Consider the following 24,085-nt stretch of genomic DNA (forward strand, 5'->3'; position numbering starts at 1 on the left):
GAATATCTTTCATTCATTACCTGTCACTGTGTGAATATCTTTCATTCATTACCTGTCACTGTGTGAATATCTTTCAGTCATTACCTGTCACTGTGTGAATATCTTTCATTCATTACCTGTCACTGTGTGAATATCTTTCATTCATTACCTGTCACTGTGTGAATATCTTTCATTCATTACCTGTCACTGTGTGAATATCTTTCATTCATTACCTGTCACTGTGTGAATATCTTTCATTCATTACCTGTCACTGTGTGAATATCTTTCATTCATTTCCTGTCACTGTGTGAATACTTTTCATTCATTACCTGTCACTGTGTGAATACTTTTCATTCATTACCTGTCACTGTGTGAATACTTTTCATTCATTACCTGTCAATGCACGAAAACGTTTCATTCACCACCTGTCAATGCACGAAAACGTTTCATTCACCACCTATCAATGCACGAAAATGTTTCATTCACCACCTGTCAATGCACGAAAACGTTTCATTCACCACCTATCAATGCACGAAAACGTTTCATTCACCACCTGTCAATGCACGAAAACGTTTCATTCACCACCTGTCAATGCACGAAAACGTTTCATTCACCACCTATCAATGCACGAAAATGTTTCATTCACCACCTATCAATGCACGAAAACGTTACATTCACCACCTGTCGCATTAGTCGATCTGTCGTTTATCAACTGTCTACTCTTGATGACTTGCGTAATAATATCTTTATAGTTATATATGAGTCAAAGGGATTAGATTCTTTTAACTGTTTGAACCTTCCATGTCGACAGCCAACAGGAGCTGAGGGACGCCATCCAGGAAGGTCTCATGTACATGGGGATACCCAGTAGTCGTCCTCGGTCCCCACACAGCGAGTATTCTCCCAGGTAAACTGTCTCCCATGTACCTACACACCTGCCCCACACATGTACATCTACTCTTCTACACTGTGAGGTCTATATTATGCTTCTATCACTGCTTTATATACACCATATTGGCCCGTAGGTTTGGAGGGATGGGTGTGTGGGTGTGTGTGTGTGGGTGTGGGTGTGGGTGTGGCTGTCGGTGTGTGTGTGGGTGTGTGTGTGTGTGTGTGTGTGTGGGTGTGGGTGTGGCTGTCGGTGTGTGTGTGGGTGTGTGTGTGTGTGTGTGTGTGTGTGGGTGTGGGTGTGGCTGTCGGTGTGTGTGTGGGTGTGTGTGTGTGTGTGTGTGTGTGTGTGTGTGTGGGTGTGGGTGTGGCTGTCGGTGTGTGTGTGGGTGTGTGGGTGTGTGTGTGTGTGTGTGGGTGTGGGTGTGGCTGTCGGTGTGTGTGTGGGTGTGTGTGTGTGGGATGTCCCAGTATGCTGCCGGCTAACCATAACAATCCACTGGAACACAGAGCTGTAATCAGTGTTCCAATTTCCTCCCCTCCTCTCCCCTCCTCTCCCCTCCTCTCCCCTCCTCTCCCCTCCTCTCCCCTCTTCCCCTCTCCCCTCTCCCCCTCCCCTATCCTCCCCATAGCAGTGTCGCCCCTTCACCCCGCCCGAGAGTCGAACCCGGTGCCTGTCGCTTGCGACACGGGGAGGCGAGCAACTGAGTCAAATCAGGTCTCGTTCTAGTTGCGTCACTTGTTGCATCATATGTTGCGTCACATCTTGCGTCACTTGCACATTCGTCGTGTGATCTTCTAGACTATTATGTTGTGCGTCACATGTACCCCCTCCCCCCCCAACCGTTATATTACATATGTCCATTGCGTCACACCCTGTAGGTCACATGTCTTCCGTCACACCCTCTTGTGCGTCATACATTTTGCGTCACACATATTGCGTCACACCCCAGCTGATTTAAAAGCCATACATAAGCACTGCAGTCCATTTAATTTTCTTATGGTTCAATACATTGTAAATCATATCATTAATACATGTATATACCTGCATAAGCTTGTATATACCTGACTTTGCGTATACCTGACGTAATACATATATGACTGTATTTATTTGTGATAGCAAAAGCTATGTTAAATTAGAAGGCTATGTTAAATTAGAAGGCTATGTTAAATTAGAAGGCTATGTTAAATTAGAAGGCTATGTTAAATTAGAAGGCTATGTTAAATTAGAAGGCTATGTTAAATTAAAAGGCTATGTTAAATTAGAAGGCTATGTTAAATTAGAAGGCTATGTTAAATTAAAAGGCTATGTTAAATTAGAAGGCTATGTTAAATTAGAAGGCTATGTTAAATTAGAAGGCTATGTTAAATTAGAAGGCTATGTTAAATTAAATAGCTTTTTATGCAATGTTTACAATCTGATAATGCAGTAGGATTAACCTTATGTTGGCTTTAAATAAGTTAATTAGGGCTTGGCTTTCGTTTTTCCTATGTTGGAAGACTTGCAGTTGTTTAATTTGCCTAGTCCAAACCCTCACCTTTGTATTTTTGTATATAATAAAACACCTGCATTTGGCTAAATCTGAGTAGCCAAACACCTGCCTTTTTACATGTGTTTTCAGCCTTGACATCTTGTGGTTTCCGTTGTTACGTGTATTTAATATTTTTTCCGGTCAATGATAAAAGCACACGGTGTTAAACATCTGACCATGCACTATAAACACCTGAACATGCACTATCAACACCTGACCATGCACTATCAACACCTGACCATACACTATAAACATCTGTTAATGCACTATAAACACCTGAACATGCACTATAAACACCTGACCATGCACTATAAACACCCGAACATGCACTATAAACATCTGACCATGCACTATAAACACCTGAACATGCACTATCAACACCTGACCATGCACTATTAACACCTGAACATGCACTATAAACACCTGAACATGCACTATAAACATCTGTTAATGCACTATAAACAGCCGAACATGCACTATCAACACCTGACCATGCACTATAAACACCTGAACATGCACTATAAACACCTGACCATGCACGTTTGGTTTACAATATATGCAATAACCACATTATTGCATATGTTGCTGTTATTATCACTTAAATAACTGATAATTGCATATATTATTAATTGACATTATCACATATATTATTGCATGTATTACTGATATTAATATATTAGTATTAACGCATGTATTATAGATAATAATAAAAGATTTATTATTGACTCTGTAGAATATATTACTTAAATTATAAATGAGTAACTTCTCTTTTTCCCTTTGATGCATTATTTTGTAGCTGCATTAAATACAGTTTTGTAAATACAGGAATTCATGACATGTTTAATAATAATTACTGAGTTATAGAACAAGGTTTTACTAATGTTTTACTAATCTTGTTTCTATATAATTTTTATTGTTGTTTATTTTGACTTTAAATGAACCTAGAGGCTATAATATTTCAGTGTTTTTGTGTTCATGTTCAGCATCCTTGGGTTTGGCGGAGCATATCATCTCACTATCATCACTATACTCTCATCACTATACTCTCTGTGGTATGTTATTTACACCAGTACATCACCATCATTCCACTATCATTCTTCGCGATACAGGACACATAATGCTATCGCTTGAGATAAGAACCTCAAGAATATATATATGACAGTGTCAGACCACGGAGGAAAATTGAAACAGAAATTTCCTTAAGTACTTTCGTATATTAATACATCTTCAGAAGGAGTGAATATATATATATGTGCGTTTTGCTTCAGTGATTATGCCTATGGTCATCTGCTGGCTGACGCATCGCCCTACGAGCAGCGGGGGACGCTATGTATGCACCATCAGTAAGTTTCTGAGCATTCCTGCGCACCAGAGCGCACGTCAGAGTTTGCTCTCTGTGGGTATATTGAACAACCTCTGTGTATAGGCGCACTGCGCACTCTCACCCTAGTGTTCAAGTCTCCTAGTGTGTAGAAGGGTGTTGTAACTCGTATTTGCGTCTGCTGTTGCGTGTATGAGTTTCAAATCATGTGTACGTCATTTGCACACGCACACATACATATACACAATAGTGATCGTGTGTATAGATTCGCCAGTCGCTATGTACACATGTTTCCTCCAAATTTATCCGTAATTCCGGCATGTTACACTGGTTAAGGTGAACACTTAGTGTGTAGGTACACATCCTATACAGCTCCACACCCACGGTGTATGGCGCACACACACACATGTGATAACATCACTGGAACTAGGTGAACTGGTCCCCATCCTCTCACACCTATCAGGAACTGAGTGCATGTTAGAAATTCAGACGATGATCAGAGCGTGGACATCACAATCAGAACTTGTGTATAATAGATGGTGTGTGTGTGTGTGTGTGTGTGTGTGTGTGTGTGTGTGTGTGTGTGTGTGTGTGTGTGTGTGTGTGTGTGTGTGTGTGTGTGTGTGTGTATGTATGTACAGGATATTCAAAGCTGCCAATCACCCATTAGCAACTGAGACATCCACCAACTACCACCAAACCATTAACCGTCATCCCACTGGCCTCTCAACACATAAATAGTTACCAGCAACCCATTGGCAAATGGATCTATGGCTATGACTTTCAGTAGACCTAAATCCACGGACTACTAAATATACGCAAGCTACTAATACTGTCTTCACTACACACTGGTTCTGAACACACACACACACTGATCACCTTTAGATTCTGATTCCCTGATCACTCTCGAGATCTGATATCCTGATCACAGTTGCTGATATCACACCCTGATCACCAAGTTTCAGGATATTCTTATCTCCATCGGGTTCTGAGGGAGATCCGATGCCTACCCTCCAGTTCTAGATCACATAACACCAGCCGTCGAATGAAAACATTACAGAATGCCTTGTCCTAACCTTTTGGAACCAGTTTCCTTGTCTGCACACACACACACACACACACACACACACACACACACACACACACACACACACACACACACACACACACACACACACACACACACACACACACACTCTGCACCTCCCCAGATGTGCTCTCAACGCGTTCTTCTGTCGAAGTCCGCTCCCACGTCGACCTGATGGAGTCCTTGTCATGTGTATATTGTAAATTAAGATTCCCTTTGTGTTTCCTTTGTGAAATCCCTTCTGTTTACCTGAGTTTACCTGGGGGGTCACCATCTCTCTCTAGTGTTCTCGAGGAAGCCGGCGGCTTGTCTAACGTCCCGCCATTTTTCCTGGTGATTTTGCTTCGATTAATTCCTGCATTTTTGTTTAATTTAATTACTGTAATTTTGTTTCTACTAAATCCTCATTTTCTGAGTTAATTCTTTCGATTTTTCCACAAGAACCTACTTAACTTGATCTACTTTCGCATCATTATTAAGTGGGAAGGAGCGAAAAGCATTACCAATTGCTGTGGTTTCGTGGAACGGAATTTGATTGAGTCTGCCTTAATCAGTGTCCAAATCTTATCAATGTTAGTACTGGTATGTACAAACTTGATCCAATCTTAAGTTACAATATTGCACAACAGTTTAAGAAAAAACTCTGATAGGGTTACTTTGTCTCATTTCAATATTATATTCATATATTATGTGTTCAATGAGGCTTTAATCTTTCATCCTTATTCTCTGACCGCTTAATCCTATTGTTTTAAGCTAATCTATACCTGCTTCTGGGTAATTCTTTCCCTGGGGATGGGTGGTCAGATTCAGTTGTTGGCCTGTACTCTTCCCCCTTTGTTTCTTTTAGTCAGTCTGATTGACTGACTGGTTTGGTTGTCAGTCTGACAACGGCTTTCATTGGCCGAAACGTTCATCTTCCTTTCCCATTTCTCTGTGGATTTTCCGCATATATATATATATATATATATATATATATATATATATATATATATATATATATATATATATATATATATATATATATATAATTGAATAAGTATTGTAGATTTCATTTATCATAAACTTTTTATAAAGCATTTTATAAAATGCTTTTTCTCATTAATAAATCTCTTATTTAATAATTTGTAACAACAAAATCAAATTTATTCCATTTCATAAGTTTTTGTAAATCCTTTTTTCCCCGCACTCACTGATAAATAAGTCTTACTTGCATATTTTAGTTAGGCTTTTAATGTTAAATAAGTCTATCTTGAACATGCTCTGAAGTCTAACCTGATAAACCTTCACTGACCAATTAGTGGCTTTAGGCATAGTATATACTAGCTCAATGCGCCTTGTGACTCAATATGTATGTATGTACTTTTATGTAAACAAAAATATATTTATTTATTTATTTATTTATTTAAATTTCTTTCGTGCGCGTCCTTCCCAGCCCAATTATCAGTTGTTCTGAGATTAAACAATCTTCCTTTTCGTCCTCAGTCGAGACATAGAGTCGCTGGGTATAAATGGCGGGTGCAAGATCCACGGGCCCGCGGCGCTAGCGGATGACCTCGGGGTCGGCCTCAATGGCAACGTGGGGTCACCGGGCAGGGGCACGACGGAGACCGGTAGTACCCAGTACTGCCCGGAGGTCATAAAGGCCTTCGAGGGCGTCAAGTTCATAGCAGAACACACACGAAGGGAAGAGGAATCCTGCAAGGTCAGTGGTTGGCGTGTGTGTGTGTAGGAGGCTAGGTGGGGGATGGGACGGGTGGCGGGATGGCGCCAGGAAGGTGGTGGTGGGACGGGTTAGGACAGTTGGTGGGATGGTTGCCAAGGGTGAGTGTTTAGAGCGGTTGAAGGGAGAGTAAGAGGTGTCAGTTTGTCTGGTGCGTTACGCGTTTTAGGCAATTTAATAATTCTGGTAATTAATTATAATTGTAAATTGCAAGTGGAATATAGTTTTATATTTCTAAGATAAATAATTGCATGTTAACGGAAGAGTGATGAGAGAAAGGAGGGGGTGAGAGAAGGAGAGGGTGAGATAAAGAAAAGGTGAGAGAAAATGGGTGTGAGAGAAGTAGTAACAAGAGATGAAGCTCTAACACATATTGTTGTCTCCTCAGGTCAAAGAAGATTGGAAATATGTGGCGATGGTGCTTGACCGACTATTCCTGTGGATATTCACCTTGGCCGTGCTGCTGGGCACCGCCGGCATCATCCTACAGGCGCCTACGCTATACGACGACCGACTCCCCATCGACATCGTCTACTCCGAGATCGGACAAATCAGGAACCAGCCCAAGACGACATCAGCCCCGTCCAGCGTAACCTGAGGAGTCTCCACACCGAAGTCAGCTTAGAGCCTGCATCGTCGTCGGCCAGTCAGCGCTCCACTCAGCGCTGGCTAACCACATCTAGCTCAGATCTGTATCATAGCGAAACATTTACACGATTACTAGTGTATCACGGGCTCACTTCAGTACAAGGAAACATCCTATTGTACTAAAAGGTAGTAGCTCATCTCTTCCGATCTCCATTCCTCGTTTCGGTTGACTGTAGCGTAACTAAAGTGGACCGCACTTCACACGATCTGAGATTCAAGTTGTAAGCGATGTTTCGTGAGAAAGCACAACGACATTCAAGCTCAGTGCCTACAGGAAATATTGGCACAGTGTCGGTGGTGGCACTTGTGCGTTCTGTAACACACTCCCTGAAGACCGTAGGCTGCCAGGTTGCTCAAGTGTTCAGATCATAGTGGACTACAAGTAGCCTAGGTCATAATGGGCTACAAGTAGCCTAAGACAGTGTTCTTCAAGTAGCCTAAGACATAATGGACTACAAGTAGCCTAAGTCATAATGGACTACAAGTAGCCTAAGACATAGTGAACTACAAGTAGCCTAAGACTACAGTATTATGGCTGTAACGTCTATGTACCTTGTGTGAACTCAACATGCGTGCTACGTAACTCTACTTGTACCGAGCTTCCTGAAAAACTGTGGAATTTCTATTGAGTCAATATTATTTCCATATTGTAATACTTTCTTTGTAACAAAAAAAACATGTACCTTCCCACTATTGTATGTACATTGTATTTAGACATTTTATAAAGCTACTTCTGTTGTAGAACGAAGCGGGTGGTGCTCCAAAATCTATTATACACCCATCGAGTGTAGATATAAGAATGTAGATAACATAAATGTTCTACAGAAGTAACATTGCGGAGGACCCAATGTAAACATCTTTTTCGTACACTCCCCCTGTGTCATCAAGGACGTATTTACCTACGGATGAATACCATTTCGACCACATAACTTCGTTTATAGAGATTTAATACACATATACGCATACATACAACCACCAACATGCATGCGTATCAAACATACACAGGCATACAGCGAGTGTATTTTTTCCGGAATACACTCAAGTCATTCTAAAGAACCAGGACTGGTGTACAGACGAAGGAATATTATTGAGGTTAATCACAAGACGTACACACCTTCTTAGAGTACATATTGGCCAGTACACACGTACACACCTTAGTGAAGTATTTATGTACACCCTTCACCCTTAAGTTGGTTCTCATTCCCTATTATATCTCTTAAGATGGTTTACTGTCTTAAGTAAACCCGTGCATCTTTAGTAGTTTACTTAAAGTATAATGCATTTTTTTTTTTTGCCATAGGAGGTTGTGCCTTCCTACTAAATGCCATTGAAGTGTATGGGTAGGTCAGGTGTAGTGTATGGGTAGGTCAGGTGTAGTGTATGGGTAGGTCAGGTGTAGTGTACCAGTAGGTCAGGTGTAGTGTACCAGTAGGTCAGGTGTAGTGTACCAGTAGGTCAGGTGTAGTGTACCAGTAGGTCAGGTGTAGTGTACCAGTAGGTCAGGTGTAGTGTACCAGTAGGTCAGGTGTAGTGTACCAGTAGGTACACACACACACACACACACACACACACACACACACACACACACACACACACACACACACACACACACACACACACACACACACACACACACACACACACAGTGGCTCCCAGAACTGAAGGGCAAGAGCTACGAGGAGAGGTTAGAAGCATTAAATAAGCCAAAACTAGAAGACAGAAGAAAAAGAGGTGATATGATCACTACATACAAAATAGTAACAGGAATTGATAAAATCGACAGGGAAGACTTCCTGAGACCTGGAATTTCAAGAACAAGAGGTCATAGATTTAAACTAGCTAAACACAGATGCCGAAGAAATATAAGAAAATTCACCTTCGCAAATAGAGTGGTAGACGGTTGGAACAAGTTAAGTGAGAAGGTGGTGGAGGCCAAGACCGTCAGTAGTTTCAAAGCGTTATATGACAAAGAGTGCTGGGAAGACGGGACACCACGAGCGTAGCTCTCATCCTGTAACTACACTTAGGTAATTACACTTAGGTAATTACACACACACACACACACACACACACTCACGCACGCACGCGGACAAAGCTCCAGCTCATCCTAGGAAATGAACTGATGTAAACACCCAAAGAATACTGCTTGTTTTGAACCAACTCTTTCCAGTTGTACAATACCAGGTTATTTTCCTCGAAGCTCTGACTCAAGCTTTCACTTGTCACTCTGCCAATCGACCTCTCACTCAAGTTGCAGCTATAGGTGATGTGCTAGTGATTGTGAAGAATATATGTGTTTTCTAGGGTTCATTTCTGTTTAGGTAGGTTTCTGTTGGTTAATATTCAGGGGTTTCGGACCATTTCTGTTTTGTTAAGAATCTAAGTTTTTTTTAGTCTTGTCCCAATGGTGGAGTTTATTTGGCAACGTCACTCATCCTATGAGTGAACATACTGCCATGGTGACAGTATTGGGCAGCGTCACTCATCCTGTGAGTGAGCATACCGCCATAGTGACAGTATTGGGCAGCGTCACTCATCCTGTGAGTGAGCATACCGCCATAGTGACAGTATTGGGCAGCGTCACTCATCCTGTGAGTGAACACACCACCATAGTGACAGTATTGGGCAGCGTCACTTATCCTGTGAGTGAACATACTGCCATGGTGACAGTATTGGGCAGCGTCACTCATCCTGTGAGTGAGCATACCGCCATAGTGACAGTATTGGGCAGCGTCACTCATCCTGTGAGTGAACATACTGCCATGGTGACAGTATTGGGCAGCGTCACTTATCCTGTGAGTGGACACACCACCATAGTGACAGTATTGAGCAGCGCCACTCATCCTGTGAGTGGACACACCGCCATAGTGACAGTATTGGGCAGCGCCACTCATCCTGTGAGTGGACACACCACCATAGTGACAGTATTGGGCAGCGTCACTCATCCTGTGAGTGGACACACCACCATAGTGACAGTATTGGGCAGCGCCGCTCATCCTGTGAGTGGACACACCACCATAGTGACAGTATTGGGCAGCGTCACTCATCCTGTGAGTGGACACACCACCATAGTGACAGTATTGGGCAGCGCCACTCATCCTGTGAGTGGACACACCACCATAGTGACAGTATTGGGCAGCGCCACTCATCCTGTGATTGAACATGCCGCCATAGTGACAGTATTGGGCAGCGCCACTCATCCTGTGAGTGGACACCGCCATAGTGACAGTATTGGGCAGCGCCACTCATCCTGTGAGTGGACACACCGCCATAGTGACAGTATTGGGCAGCGTCACTCATCTTGTGAGTGAACACACCGCCATAGCAGCATGTACAACACTCCCCAATAGGAAGAAAACCCGCTGGGTTGTTCATCCTGTCACTTGTACCCAGACACAGCTGGGACTTATCTGTCTCAAGTCAACAGTTATCAGACAAGAAGATTAACATTTACCAACTTATGTTATTTGATTGTTTAACTTTTATTTGACATTAACATCCTCTTTGCAATAGTGTTAATGAAAATACATTAACTGCTCAAATAGCTACAGAAGCAATGAGTACCCAGAACGTCAGTGTCGTCACTGTGGAAGGGGTTAAGATACCGGCTGAGCCACTTCCAGGTTTCCTTAAGGATATCTTACAGGTGTCAGTAGGGAGGCCTTGCCGGTGTTAACAGGAAGACATATTTCAGGTGATGTTTGAAACTCTCAGTAGTGTTAATTATTGGGATAAAGCGCTTACGTCTGGCTATAAAGCACTTGGAAGAGACACGGAAAGAATAATCTGGGATAGTATGTAGGAAAGGGACTGTGTCAGTAGCTAGGATGTGTTGTTGATACGAGAGATACTTCTGTTGGGGTGCATCAGTCAGCCTAGCCCCAAGCCGGGGCTCAATGAGTAACAACTCCAGAAACCCTCTCCAGGTATATTCCAGGCATACATCAGGTGTGACGGCCGGTACATCACGGCCTTTTTCGGTTACGTCGGGTCTGTCAGCCTTTTAGTTCATCGAGTGCATATTCTGGTGCCTTGGTTGCATCTGTAGGTAACTTTCGTACATCTCTTGAAAAGGTGTCTCTTAGGGGTTCGTCTGTTGGTACATCAACCTATTACAAAATATTATTTTGTTGCTGTGAAAGGCGCTGCTTGTTTGTTATTTATTTCTCTGCGACAATAATTGAACATTGCTTCACAGTGATTTAAACAGTATGAATGAGTCTACATATGTCCCTAAGTTAGAAATCAAATGCATATGCAATTGTCAAGCGAGGGGCTACATCCAGGGTTGCCAGATTGGGCTACATGTAGCAAATTGGGCTACATGTAATGAATCCCCCAATGGTGAACATTCTAATTTAAACTATGTGAACAAGAGCTAGGGCATCACACGTACAGTACGGTGAGTAGAGCACAGTACTTTGAATGATTATACTCTCCAGCACTATATATATGATTGCCTTGTTATAAATGATTTTTTAGACCAAATGGTATGAGGTATGAGGTACTTTGAGCTCTGTATATGGAACCAAACACTTCTCCTTGAAGTATGCTGCGTTAAAATTCAGGTAAATTCTGGTAAATTAGAAGAACTTACAGCTGACATACAGCCCAGGAAAAACTTCAAACTGTTCAAGAAAGATGCCATCATTGTTTTAGTGAGAGCTTGCATTTTTAGAGCTGCTTTCTTTGCATTCATAGTAATGCTGAAATTTTGAAAAGGGTGAAAACCCTGTCAACTAGTATATGCCTTAGCCACACACGGATTCAGAACCCCGATTAGTTCTAACTGAATAATGTTAGTTTAGCGAGATTGAAAGCCAATGGTTCTGGTCCATTGACTTTATCAACATTGTGAGGAACAAATTCCAGCAACTAGATCGTCATTTTGGTACGAAAGCAATAACTGCATGAATGACCTCAATGAGTTTGCAGTAAAATTATTCAGCTTACCAATCAATATTGCCCTGGTTGAACAGGTATTTTCAAGAGAAAAAAATACGTGAAATACGTGAAAACCAAATAGAGAAATCGAATAGGACCAGAGCTTCTGACATCAGTCTTGAGGATCAAAAACATATAATAATTCAAGATCAAGTGCAATGCATTTTTTTGAAGAAAACGTGATTTGTTGCTCATCAGTTGAACCATAGTGAAAACATTAATAAACCCGTTAAAATCATATAGTGTACGCTTTGTATTAAAATATATTACTGTGAAAACTTGGGTAAAAAAATAAATAAACATTGGGCTACTTTTATTACAAATTCGCTACTTTTAGTCCTGACAATTGCCAGCAAGACTGGCAGGGATATGGTCCTTTCGAACACGAGACCATTCTCCAAAACTTATTTTCTGTTTACTAAAAGCGTATATAATAATATACTAGGCTGTATTAGCAGATGTTATTCTGTATTGGCTTAGATTGGTTTGAGTTATATTAGATTGGATTGAGCTAGGTAGGTTTTAAAATTAATTGGTGAAGCGTCTTGTGTACGAAACGACTAGTATCCTTCTAGCAGCATTGGTACTTGTAACTCTTAAGACAGTTTGTTGACACCAGTTCCTTGAGACATCTTTTCTCTCCCAGGTAAGCCTATTGTGATGCCCTGGTGTAGCCGAGCTGGGTGTGGGTGCAGGACAATGGTGTCTACTTCAGGAAAGTAGCACCGATATTATATATAGCACAAAGTAGCTTTAATAGGGACAGATAGGAGGAGGAGCAAAGGTGCCCCCCCCCCCCGAGAAGTAACATGTACAGTACTTTAAATGACAACTAGCATGTATATATGGTATAGATTGCTGCATTACATGACGATTAGTATGTATATACAGTATATATGTATGGTATAGGTTGCTGCTTAAAGTTTCAGCAAAATATTTGATATAATGTATTCCTACGTCACAATTTCTCACTTGTGAATATCTCAAAGAATCTATATGAATGATATTTAGCTATTTTTCGACAATAAAATATTTGTAACTTTGTATCTGACGACATAAGAATTTGTGTTGATACTGTGCACTCGGCTGCCAGACCTTCCTCTGGCGGATCCTTTTGTCGTTGCATATGTAAGATTTGCAACGAAATCTTCCACATAGCACATTGAGCGGCAACAGGTACTTTGGAGTTGCATACCGAAACAGAAACAGCAGCATTATTTTATCGTAACAAAAACGAGCAAGTATTCCTTACCTAGTGCGTGTGCCTCGGACGATGTAATATTTCTTACACACAGAAATCACAATAGCTTGATGTATCAAATGAATAAATCCACAAGGGTAGTGATGAGGATTCGAACCTTCTCACAGGATATTCTCAGCTGTGCCTTAGTCAACTGTGCCATGACATTGTAAAAAAATTGTAACCTGGAGTGCTACTGCCCTCACTCGGATCCCGAAGCTTCTCCGAAGCCCAATCGGGTTTTTGCACAATTCCCCCATGCACCCGGGCTCTGTCAACCAAATGTTCTACCTCTACGCCCATACTTCAATACACATTCTGTATTTTCTTATGTATATGTTGGTGTTCTTGGCAGGTTAGAGATAATTGAGGATATGCAAAAGAAGTATGAAGAAAAAGTGCTTAAATTGGAAGAGGACAATGGAGCTCTTTGGAGTGATCTTTGCACTCTAAAAGGGAGTATTCTTCAGCAAGGTAAGATTATTACTGCATTAACAGACAAGGTAACAAATCAGGAGGAGCAAATCAAGGAACTAGTGAAAGACAATGAGGCGTGGAAAGTGAAGTGTGGTGACTTTGAAGAAATAAACAAGAAAATAGACTCATATGGTGAACAACTCCAAGCAAGCCTAAGGGCTAACATAGAGTTAGATAAGGATCTCCAACTGGAAACTTCACTGACAACTCACATAGAGGAGGTGAATAAAGAACTAGAAAAGTATAAAGAGGAAATAAAAGCGACATATGCTCAAGTTGTAAAAGAGAAAGAGACTATCAAAGAAGTGTGTTCGGAAGTCAAAACCAGAAATGACCAACAAGAAGCAGAAATTAGGCAAGCAATTAGGAAAGAACTGGTTACCAACAGTAAACTGGTACAAAACACTGCAGATAGAACTAAAACTAAGTTCATAATCATTTTTGGATGTTTAGAGAAGGAAATTTCATCGAGGGTGAACAGAGCAGCAGAAGAGATGAAAATCATAGAGAAAATAGTAGGTTTAGGAGAAGGCTCAAAGGAAAATGTCAGTGATTTTAGAAGAATAGGAAAATTTGAGAAAGAAAAGAACCGCCCCTTAAGGGTGACGTTTAATGGAGTGAAAAACATGATGGAAGTGCTAAGAAATGCCAGGAAATTGCAGAGTGATGAGGTTGGCAAACTTTGGTCAATAAGACAAGACCTCTCCAAGGAAGACAGAGAAAAGCTGAAAATGAACCTAATTGAAGCAAAACGTCTAAATGGGGATAGAAATGAAGAAGACAAATTCTTTTTTTTACAAAGTGACAGGGACTGGAAAGCTCGTGAAATGGTACATGAAAACAAAGCAACAAGATCAGTAGTGGAAGGGGAAGTAAAGAGCAAAGGAAAAGGGAACATGTTCCTGAAAATTGTATATACCAACATAGATGGAGTGAGGTCAAAAACATTGGAGTTGCAAGATATAATCCAGCTTAGGGTCCCAGATATTGTCGCATTATCAGAGACAAAACTTGAAGGAAATATAATAAATGAAGTCATATTCCCAAGAGGCTATTCAGTTTGGAGACGTGACAGGAAAACTAGGAAGGTAGGAGTGGCTGTACTGGTGAAAAAACACCTGAAGGTAAGAGAGTTAATATTTGAAAACCCTCGAGATATTGACATAATGGCATTGCAGGTCTGGAATCAGGATGATAAGCTGATAATTTTAAATGCCTACAGCCCACCAGCAAGCAACACATGGACAAAGGAAGAACTGGATGACAAACGAGAGGGCCTCATAATGGTCATGAGAGATATTATTGCACAAGCAGATAAAGATAAATCATGACTGTTGATACTGGGGGACTTCAACTTTAAAGCAATAGACTGGGAGGCCTATGAAGCAAGAACGGAGGACTTTTGGACATGCAGATTTGTGAACCTCATTCTGGAGACATTCTTGTATCAACACATAAAGCAGGCCACAAGAATGAGGGAAGGAGATGTACCGTCAGTACTGGATCTAGTATTCACCAGGAAAGAAGAAGAGATATTTGATATCCAGTACCTTCCTCCCTTGGGAAAGAGTGATCACGTCCTGTTAGACATTGATTATGCTTTAAGATATCATCTAGAAGAAAATGGGGACATTGAAACAGTTGATAAACTCGATTTAAGGAGAGGACACTATGGGGAACTTCGAAATTTTTTTAATGAGTGTAATTGGACAGAATTGTTGCTAGGCAGGGAAGTAAATGAAATGTATGCCAAATTTTTAAAAATATACGAGGAAGGCACACAAACATTCATACCAAAACAGAGATGCAGGGCCAGAAAACAGGATTGGTTCGACAGAAATTGTGAGAGGGCAAGAGACCAAAAGACACAAAAATGGAATCAGTATAGGAAGAGGCCAAACCCCCAAACATACCAGTGATACAAAGATGCGAGAAACAACTATACGGCAGTAAGGAGAGAGGCAGAAAGAAATTTTGAAAAAGGGGTAGCGGATAAATGTAAAACAGAACCGGGCCTATTCTACAAATTCATAAACAACAAATTGCAGGTAAAGGATAATATCCAGAGGTTGAAAATGGGAAACAGATTCACGGAAAATGAAAAGGAAATGTGTGAAACATTAAATGAAAAGTTCCAAAGTGTGTTTGTACAAAATGAAATCTTCAGAGAACCAGACACAATAAGAATTCCAGAGAACAACATAGAGCGGGTAGAGGTGTCTAGAGATGAAGTGGAAAATATGCTAAAGGAGCTCAGTAAGAACAAAGCAGCTGGCCCAGATGGCGTTTCACCATGGGTTCTGAGAGAATGTGCATCTGAGCTCAGCATTCCACTTCACCTGATCTTTCAGGCATCCCTGTATACAGGAATCGTAGCAGACGTGTGGAAACAGGCTAACATAGTTCCAATCTACAAAAGTGGCAGCAGGGAAGACCCCCTCAATTATAGACCTGTATCATTGACAAGTGTAATAGTGAAAGTATTGGAAAAACTAATCAAAACTAAATGGGTAGAACACCTGGAGAGAAATGATATAATATCAGACAGACAGTATGGTTTTCGATCTGGAAGATCCTGTGTATCAAATTTACTCAGTTTCTATGATCGAGCCACAGAGATATTACAGGAAAGAGATGGTTGGGTTGACTGCATCTATCTGGACCTAAAAAAGGCTTTCGACAGAGTTCCACATAAGAGGTTGTTCTGGAAACTGGAAAATATTGGAGGGGTGACAGGTAAGCTTCTAACATGGATGAAAAATTTTCTGACTGATAGAAAAATGAGGGCAGTAATCAGAGGCAATGTATCAGAATGGAGAAATGTCACAAGTGGAGTACCACAGGGTTCAGTTCTTGCACCAGTGATGTTTATTGTCTACATAAATGATCTACCAGTTGGTATACAGAATTATATGAACATGTTTGCTGATGATGCTAAGATAATAGGAAGGATAAGAAATTTAGATGATTGTCATGCCCTTCAAGAAGACCTGGACAAAATAAGTATATGGAGCACCACTTGGCAAATGGAATTTAATGTTAATAAATGTCATGTTATGGAATGTGGAATAGGAGAACATAGACCCCACACAACCTATATATTATGTGAAAAATCTTTAAAGAATTCTGATAAAGAAAGAGATCTAGGGGTGGTTCTAGATAGAAAACTGTCACCTGGGGACCACATAAAGAATATTGTGCAAGGAGCCTATGCTATGCTTTCTAACTTCAGAATTGCATTTTAATACATGGATGGCGATATACTAAAGAAATTGTTCATGACTTTTGTTAGGCCAAAGCTAGAATATGCACAGGTTGTGAGGTGCCCATATGAAGGGCAAGAGCTACGAGGAGAGGTTAGAGGCATTAAATATGCCAAAACTAGAAGACAGAAGAAAAAGAGGTGATATGATCACTACTTACAAAATATTAACAGGAATTGATAAAATCGACAGGGAAGATTTCCTGAGACCTGGAACTTCAGAACAAGAGGTCATAGATTTAAACTAGCTAAACACAGATGCCGAAGAAATATAAGAAAATTCACCTTCGCAAATAGAGTGGTAGATGGTTGGAACAAATTAAGTGAGAAAGTGGTGGAGGCCAAGACCGTCAGTAGTTTCAAAGCGTTATATGACAAAGAGTGCTGGGAAGATGGGACACCACGAGCGTAGTTCTCATCCTGTAACTACACTTAGGTAATTACACAGACATCACAATAGCGTGACGTATCAAATGAACAAATCCGTAAGAGCCGTGATGAGGGTTCCGCACAGTTGACTATTGCGCAGCTAGGAACATCCCATACGTAGGTTCAAACCCTCATCACGGCCCTTGTGGATTTGTTCATTTGATGTATCATGCTATTGTGGTTAGTGTGTTTTTTCAAGTAAGGGCATAGAGGTAGAACATTTGGTTGACAGATCCCGGGTGCATGGGGGAATTGTGCTAAAACCCGATTGGGCTTTTGAGAAGCTTCAGGATCCTAGTGAGGGCAGTAGCACTCCAGGTCCAGTAGCAATTCTTTTGCTATGTCATGGCACAGTTGACTAAGGCATAGCTGGGAACATCCCATGCGTAGGTTTGAACCCTCATCACGGCCCTTGTGGATTTGTAATATTTCTTGTTGCACACACTAAAGGAGGAAAAAATGCAGCTGCCATGTCACAACCAAAAGGGGTCAAGATAAAGGTTTGTCGTGGTGCGTAACAGATACGGGACCAACACAAACTCGCAGATATTGTCAAGCCAACAGTGCTTAAACTTTGTCAAGCTTCAAGGCAGTGAGAGATGGGCTAAATCCAGCTTCCTGTATTACTTTTTATTCTGTGGTCTCATATGCGAGATTTTTTCATACCAATCATCAATAAATTTACTAGATGATGGTGACTAAATTTTAGGAAGCATATCTATGGTGTTGCATCCTTTATTTTCGGTGAAATTCCTTCATGTTGATTTCCTATTAGCCTGTTACTCGTGTATATACAGTCTGTTCACCATGATTTATATGTGGTGTGGTTTATTTTCCAAGACGTTGAATTCAAAGTCTTTCCGAAGAATCTCCCATTTCAGAGTTACCTGGTAAATTATACTAAAGTTTCTTTGTGTGCAATTAGAAATAATAGTCCAAGAGAGACAACAGGTTCCATCAACAGAAAAAAACTTGCAAGTCCATACAGTATTCTGAGATAAGGATTAGTTTCTTGTCGACAAATCCATTTTTTAAGTTTTTTATAGTGTACTACGGTTCGTGCTGTTGACCGTTTTACATTTGGCACTGTTTGCTTGGTTTGGCAATGTTCTTTGTGTTTGGTTTGGCACTGTTAAATGTGCCATGCTCAACCTCCTCCATTATTTTGGTTCAGGCATTGGCCTGCTGTGTTTGGCAATGCTCATACTTTTAGGTCTGGCAAAAAGTTTTGCCGACAGCTACAATCATATTTTATTCTCAGATCTGGTATGTTTTTTTTTATGAGAGAGTTGGCATTACAGTTTAGTTATTCTAATTCTGGCACTGTTTAAGACCTGGCACTTATCTATTGTTCGAGACATGGAAATGTATGCTGTGGTTAGTCAGGAATATTAAGTAGAATCAGGTTTGAAAAAGGATTCATATTATCTTAAAACTGGTCTAGTAATTCTTTGTATGAATCTGGTACTCTGTTGTATAAGATCTGATTGATTTATAACTTATGGTAGTCATCTGCATTAAACTTAAGACTTGCAGTAAATTATTATTCTGTTGTTGAATCAGACCAAGTTCTGTGCTGCTTATCAAGTCTGGTGGCTCATTTTGTGTCAGATAAACTGGACAGTATCTGGCACTGTTCTGTTTTCAGATCTTGAGCAGCAACTTGCTAGTATTTTCAGTTACCTGGAGTAGTTAAAAATGAATTATTGAATTCATCCATCAGTTGTCCTAATTTTCACTGGCAAAAAATTCCCTCAGATCCTCGTGCTCTGTCAAGTGTACTTCTTGCAGTGACTGGTGTGCTTACATTGTGTAAAATCTATATAAAATTATATATATATATATATATATATATATATATATATATATATATATATATATATATATATATATATATATAAATTTGTAAAAAAAAAAAATTGCGATCTCTGTTCTAAGGTGACGAAATAGTTTGTTTCACTTATGGTGAAGCTCTTCGTCTTCTCACAAGGGACCATCGGATATTTCGATGTTTTGTACATACTGTAATAATAATTATTAGGGGGCAACGTTCAATGTTGAAGTGACTGCAAGGAGCTAACTCTAGGGTTTAGCATGACAACCACCACAATGACCACGCTCCAGGCTGACCAATATCACTTGTGACCATGCCGAGTATGACATGGAGAATATAGTGTAAATGGGTTTTTTTTTCGTATGTAAACTACAGAGCGTCTAAAAGAAACTTTTTAAGTTGGGGGTGAGGTGAGAAGCAGTAGTGTGCCTGCACCAGGTATTGTACTTGGAGCACATGCAGTATTGATCCTGCAGCAGCAGGTGCGGTATTGATCCTGCAGCGGCAGGTGCAGTATTGATCCTGCAGCAGCAGGTGCGGTATTGATCCTGCAGCAGCAGGTGCGGTATTGATCCTGCAGCGGCAGGTGCAGTATTGATCCTGCAGCAGCAGGTGCAGTATTGATCCTGCAGCAGCAGGTGCAGTATTGATCCTGCAGCAGCAGGTGCAGTATTGATCCTGCAGCGGCAGGTGCAGTATTGATCCTCCAGCAGGAGGTGCAGTATTGATCCTGCAGCAGCAGGTGCAGTATTGATCCTGCAGCGGCAGGTGCAGTATTGATCCTGCAGCAGCAGGTGTGGTATTGATCCTGCAGCAGCAGGTGCAGTATTGATCCTGCAGCAGCAGGTGCGGTATTGATCCTGCCACAGCAGGTGCAGTATTGATCCTGCAGCGGCAGGTGCAGTATTGATCCTGCAGCAGCAGGTGTGGTATTGATCCTGCAGCAGCAGGTGCAGTATTGATCCTGCAGCGGCAGGTGCAATATTGTTCCTGCAGCAGCAGGTGCAGTATTGATCCTGCAGCAGCAGGTGCAGTATTGATCCTGCAGCAGCAGGTGCAGTATTGATCCTGCAGCAGCAGGTGCAGTATTGATCCTGCAGCGGCAGGTGCAGTATTGATCCTGAAGTGGCAGGTGCAGTATTGATCCTGCAGCAGTAGGTGCAGTATTGATCCTGCAGCAGCAGGTGCGGTATTGATCCTGCAGCGGCAGGTGCAGTATTGATCCTGCAGCGGCAGGTGCAGTATTGATCCTGCAACAGCAGGTGCGGTATTGATCCTGGAGCAGCAGGTGCGGTATTGATGCTGCAACAGGTGCGGTATTGATGCTGCAGCAGGTGCGGTATTGATGCTGCAGCAGGTGCAGTATTGATGCTGCAGCAGGTGCAGTATTGATGCTGCAGCAGGTGCAGTATTGATCCGGCAGCAGGTGTGAATGGTCGCAGCAGTAAGTTATTAAAGTGTTCAGAAAACAGAGTCTAAGCCAAGTGGGATAATAACAGTGTCCTTAGAGCAGCTGTACAAAAGTCAGGTATTGACGGAAGTGGGAGGTGACCCTGACCTGACAACAAGCAGTCGGGAGTCAGGTGTGTAGCGTATGGGTCATCAATTTTGTATTGATCTTCCTGGTTTTGGAGAGCCAGCCATATGTAATGAGTACTATTATTATTATGATTATCATTAAGAATGTAATCATTATTGTTTACAATAATCTGTTAAAGGAATTTCTAGATGTCTTACGAATATTGTTGAACAAAGAAACTACAACATTTCTCCAGATGTTTTCTTTAATCACCTTACAGTGTAAAGTGTCATGGCTTTTAGCACCCTCTCAATGACCTGAATGATGTGTGATGTTGATGCAACCCGTCTGATTTTGTCTTAGTGCTGTACTACCTCACTTGTGTAGTGGGCAGTGTCTGCAACTTTAAGGGTCTGCTGGATATCGCCTGTCTTCAGGCTTTTACTCTACATATACTAGTTGCCTGTGCCAGTGGATTTTTACACTTCTTTGGTAACAAGGAATTCCAGGAATTTGGCCCTTAGCACAAGTGTACGAGCATATTGCATATTTCCAATTCAAAGCTTGTGGAGTTTGTGTAATGAGTGCAGTATTCCTTGCTGTGTGAGTCAAATCCATGAAAAACTTCTCGGGATCTAATTTTCCTTACACTGTACTGTAGTCGGTTCCTGGAGCTATTCTACTCCCCAAGCTCAGTTTGTCTTGTAATAACTCAGTCTCAAAGACTGTTACTTGCAGAGGCGCACTTTGCCTCATATCCTTAACAACCCAGCTGATGCAATATTTCCTGCAGAAACTTTTAAAATTGTCTCTTGAAAACCCCACTTGTATTCTGGCAATATTTCTTGGAGGCAATAAAGAGCTGTGGGCCTATGATTATAATCATATTGTTGTCTGATTTTACCTATGGCACCTCTACTTTTCACTGTCTCCATTCTACATTTTGCGCCATATTCATTGCTCTAGCAAATTATTTTATTGTGTATATTTGGGACCTGGCCTTCCAATATCATCCATGTATATATTATGTGATACCTCTCTTGTCTTCATTCAAGAGCACATTTTAAGTGCTTTCAGGCAGTCCCAGTAATTTAGGTGCTATGCTGTGACTACGAGTGCCATATATGTTTCGTGGAATTTATCACTGTTAAAAATCATGTTATTTTTCTGTTGCTCAGTGGAAGACTTCATTGATATCTGTTTGTCGTTTTTGACTGTCTTCTACCGAGGTCATTTTTGTGCTGATTTTTTTCCATCTGCAAAGATTAACACGAAGCTGTGATTTTTATAGCTTTTTCGCCAATACAGTATATGGTACGAGGATGAGACAGAGTAGTGGTTCAAGAGCAGTGCCTTGGGGTACACAGCTTTTTACTGTGCTTCTGCTATATTTTGTTTGATTGATTGTTACTCTTGACAGTGTTTGAAAGGAAATTTAATATGATCACTTTGCTTGTTATATTCATTTGGACCCCATTTTATGAGCCATTACTCCAGAATCACATGTTAAATGCCTTTGCAAAGTCCATGTAACAGAGCCTCTTTATATCTTAGAAAGCAGCCATGCACTCCAGTTTATGGATTTTCTAAATTCTAAAAAAGAATTTAGAGAACTATTATGTACAACTTCTGTTCAAACTTTTTTTATGGGCATAGAATTGACATGTTGTAGTCTGGCATTAGACAAGATGTCAGGTTTCATCCAAGGCAGACCTGCATGTTTACAAGACCTGCAAGCATCAATGGTAACTATTTGTCATAAGGTCAGGAAGCATTGATCTGGACCCTCAGCATGAGCTTTTGTCTTGCCAATGTGATTAGAAGGGCCAGTATAAATAAGTCTAGGAGTGGTTGTTTTGCAAAACAGGTCACCACCCAATTAATCAGTGCAAGATGTGGCTTTATAGGGAGACGGCAGTATGGCAATGGGCACAGTCCCAGTATATTGGGAAGTGTGTTCGTTAAGACCTGGTAGTATTGGGAAAATTGCTGTGAATAATTGTTTGTGATATCTAACGTGATGTTTCTCAAGATATTTAATAAGTAGGAGGAAATATTGAGGCCATGCAACGGGATTGAACTCGCATCTCTGGACTCCCCATACACAAGTGCTACTGGCTGAACCATCCAGTACCCAAATCCAAGTTTTAAAAAGATACTCTTCCACACTTAGATGTCAGGAGTGATGTTCCACACCTTTCTACCCTCATCAATGCACAGTGACATCACAAGAACATGTTGTATCTATATCATCTCATTAATACATCATATTTGTGTGATGTCATTGTGTCTAGTAAACACCTTTGTCCTGTAAGCTATTTCCTAATTGATTGCATCAATTCTGATATATTAGCAAATAGGATATTTGAAGATTCATTTTCTCACTTGACATACTTATTGTAATCTGAACAAAATTCTCTATAATTTGTCATGTTAATTAATTTGATTTATTTTGTATTGCTGATAATAATTTAAATCACATTTGGATTTATTTTGATCAATGTCATTCACCCTCTCTGCTGATATAAAGTCAACAAAGTTAGTGAAATCATAGATGTAAATATTTTTACTGATGCAGTCTTAAAAAATTTAAATAATTAAGTGGTGTAAGCCTGCAGGTGATGAGTACAGTATGATGATATCAGACTGAAATTCAATTTTGTAAATAAGTTAATCAGTTTTAAGTACAACTGCAGTTGAAGTTACTAAAAGGAATAAACCAGTCACTTTAGGGTGGAAAAGATCAGAGGAAATTCAAGAGAAGGGGCCAGGGAGTGTTGCAATCTGCATTTTGATTTTCTTCTAATCATGATTCTGTCAGTGGTTGAGTATTTCCGAGAGGCAGGATCCTCAAGTTCCAAATCATGGTGACCTAGGTTGTATAGTTCATTGTTCTCCATAAAACTGAAGATTTGACTCCTAATTACTCATTTCAAAGACTTCATGATATTAATGTGACCTGTCTATAGCTTTTTGCCAGTGCTTTGCTACCTCCATTGAGCAGTGGAGCAATAGCTTCTGATTAAAAGGGTCATGGTATCACCAGTATCCAAGCTGCTGCTCCTTTTTACACCGAGTACTAATGCTACCGATATTTTGTATTTCTTTATAAAAATGGAGTTTCAAGAGTGAAAGGGCAAGGTGTCAATTTCTCTTTAAAAAACTGCTGTGTTTGTGCTAATATCAATTATATTGTCAGAGTTGC

General features: G+C 40.7%; 1 protein-coding gene across 2 annotated transcripts in view; it reads left to right on the forward strand.

The window, feature by feature from the left end:
* Positions 1 to 24,085, forward strand: part of LOC123771492 (acetylcholine receptor subunit alpha-like) — a 246,620-nt gene that overhangs the window by 214,823 nt on the left and 7,712 nt on the right. The window contains exons 12-15 of one of the 2 annotated variants that reach the window (XM_069313693.1): positions 791 to 886; positions 3,668 to 3,742; positions 6,290 to 6,509; positions 6,916 to 12,765. In XM_069313693.1, the coding sequence (XP_069169794.1) occupies positions 791 to 886; positions 3,668 to 3,742; positions 6,290 to 6,509; positions 6,916 to 7,125 (601 nt within the window). In that variant the 3' untranslated portion in view covers positions 7,126 to 12,765. The remainder of the gene's footprint in view (positions 1 to 790; positions 887 to 3,667; positions 3,743 to 6,289; positions 6,510 to 6,915; positions 12,766 to 24,085) is intronic. The other variant, XM_069313694.1, reaches the window with a different exon arrangement.

Source organism: Procambarus clarkii, chromosome 76 (genome assembly GCF_040958095.1).
Source record: "Procambarus clarkii isolate CNS0578487 chromosome 76, FALCON_Pclarkii_2.0, whole genome shotgun sequence".
Classification (NCBI taxonomy): Eukaryota; Metazoa; Arthropoda; class Malacostraca; order Decapoda; family Cambaridae; genus Procambarus; species Procambarus clarkii.